The 627-nt window shown below is 31.9% G+C and overlaps 1 protein-coding gene across 1 annotated transcript; it reads right to left on the minus strand.

Annotated features, from left to right (window-relative positions):
* Positions 1 to 234: 234 nt before the first annotated feature.
* Positions 235 to 627, minus strand: LOC136083212 (uncharacterized). Its single transcript, XM_065802617.1, has one exon. The coding sequence runs from the start codon at positions 625 to 627 to the stop codon at positions 235 to 237; it is 393 nt and encodes a 130-aa protein (XP_065658689.1).

The raw sequence follows: 627 nt of genomic DNA on the forward strand, positions 1-627 counted from the left end.
TTTCATTATTGTCCTAACAAAAGAGTTGCTTTACAGTTAAGCATCTACAATGCTGTCAATCAGGTAACGGGAAACAATCAAAGTGAATATCACAAAAATAAAGAGTAATATTGTCATTGTAAAATTGCAAATCTCAGAGTCTTTATTAAATAGAAAAAGGTCATTTATAAATATATTAAAGAATATTGGCACAAGGATTGATCCTTGAGGAACTCCTAACCACTCAAAAAATAATTAACCCAATTTAACCCTTCCTTTACGATCGCTTAGATATGATAGTAAAAGTTTAATGCTTTTATGAGAAAAACCACAAGCTTCCGATTTACCTATGAATAAATCACGAGGGATCAGGTCGTTTTGAAAGATCCATAAGCATGTACTCAATAATATCTCCTTTATGCAAGCATTCTTGCTATTTTTCAGTAAAATAAAAAGCGCATGCTGAGTACCATAACCTTTACAAAAGCCACACAACAGAATGTTCAATCTAGGCTCAATAAAATCCCGTATTTGTTCAAATATAATAAGCTCAAATACTTTTGAAAGACCTGGAAGGATACTTATTGGTCGATAGTTTGACTTATCCGTTCGGTTATCTTTTATAAAACAAGGAATGTCATCAACCAT

The sequence above is a fragment of the Hydra vulgaris genome, chromosome 08 (genome assembly GCF_038396675.1).
Source record: "Hydra vulgaris chromosome 08, alternate assembly HydraT2T_AEP".
Classification (NCBI taxonomy): domain Eukaryota; kingdom Metazoa; phylum Cnidaria; class Hydrozoa; order Anthoathecata; family Hydridae; genus Hydra; species Hydra vulgaris.

What these genes read in the sequence shown, in the direction of transcription:
- LOC136083212 (XM_065802617.1), bottom strand. Translation starts at nt 627, where the DNA reads ATGGTTGATGACATTCCTTGTTTTATAAAAGATAACCGAACGGATAAG.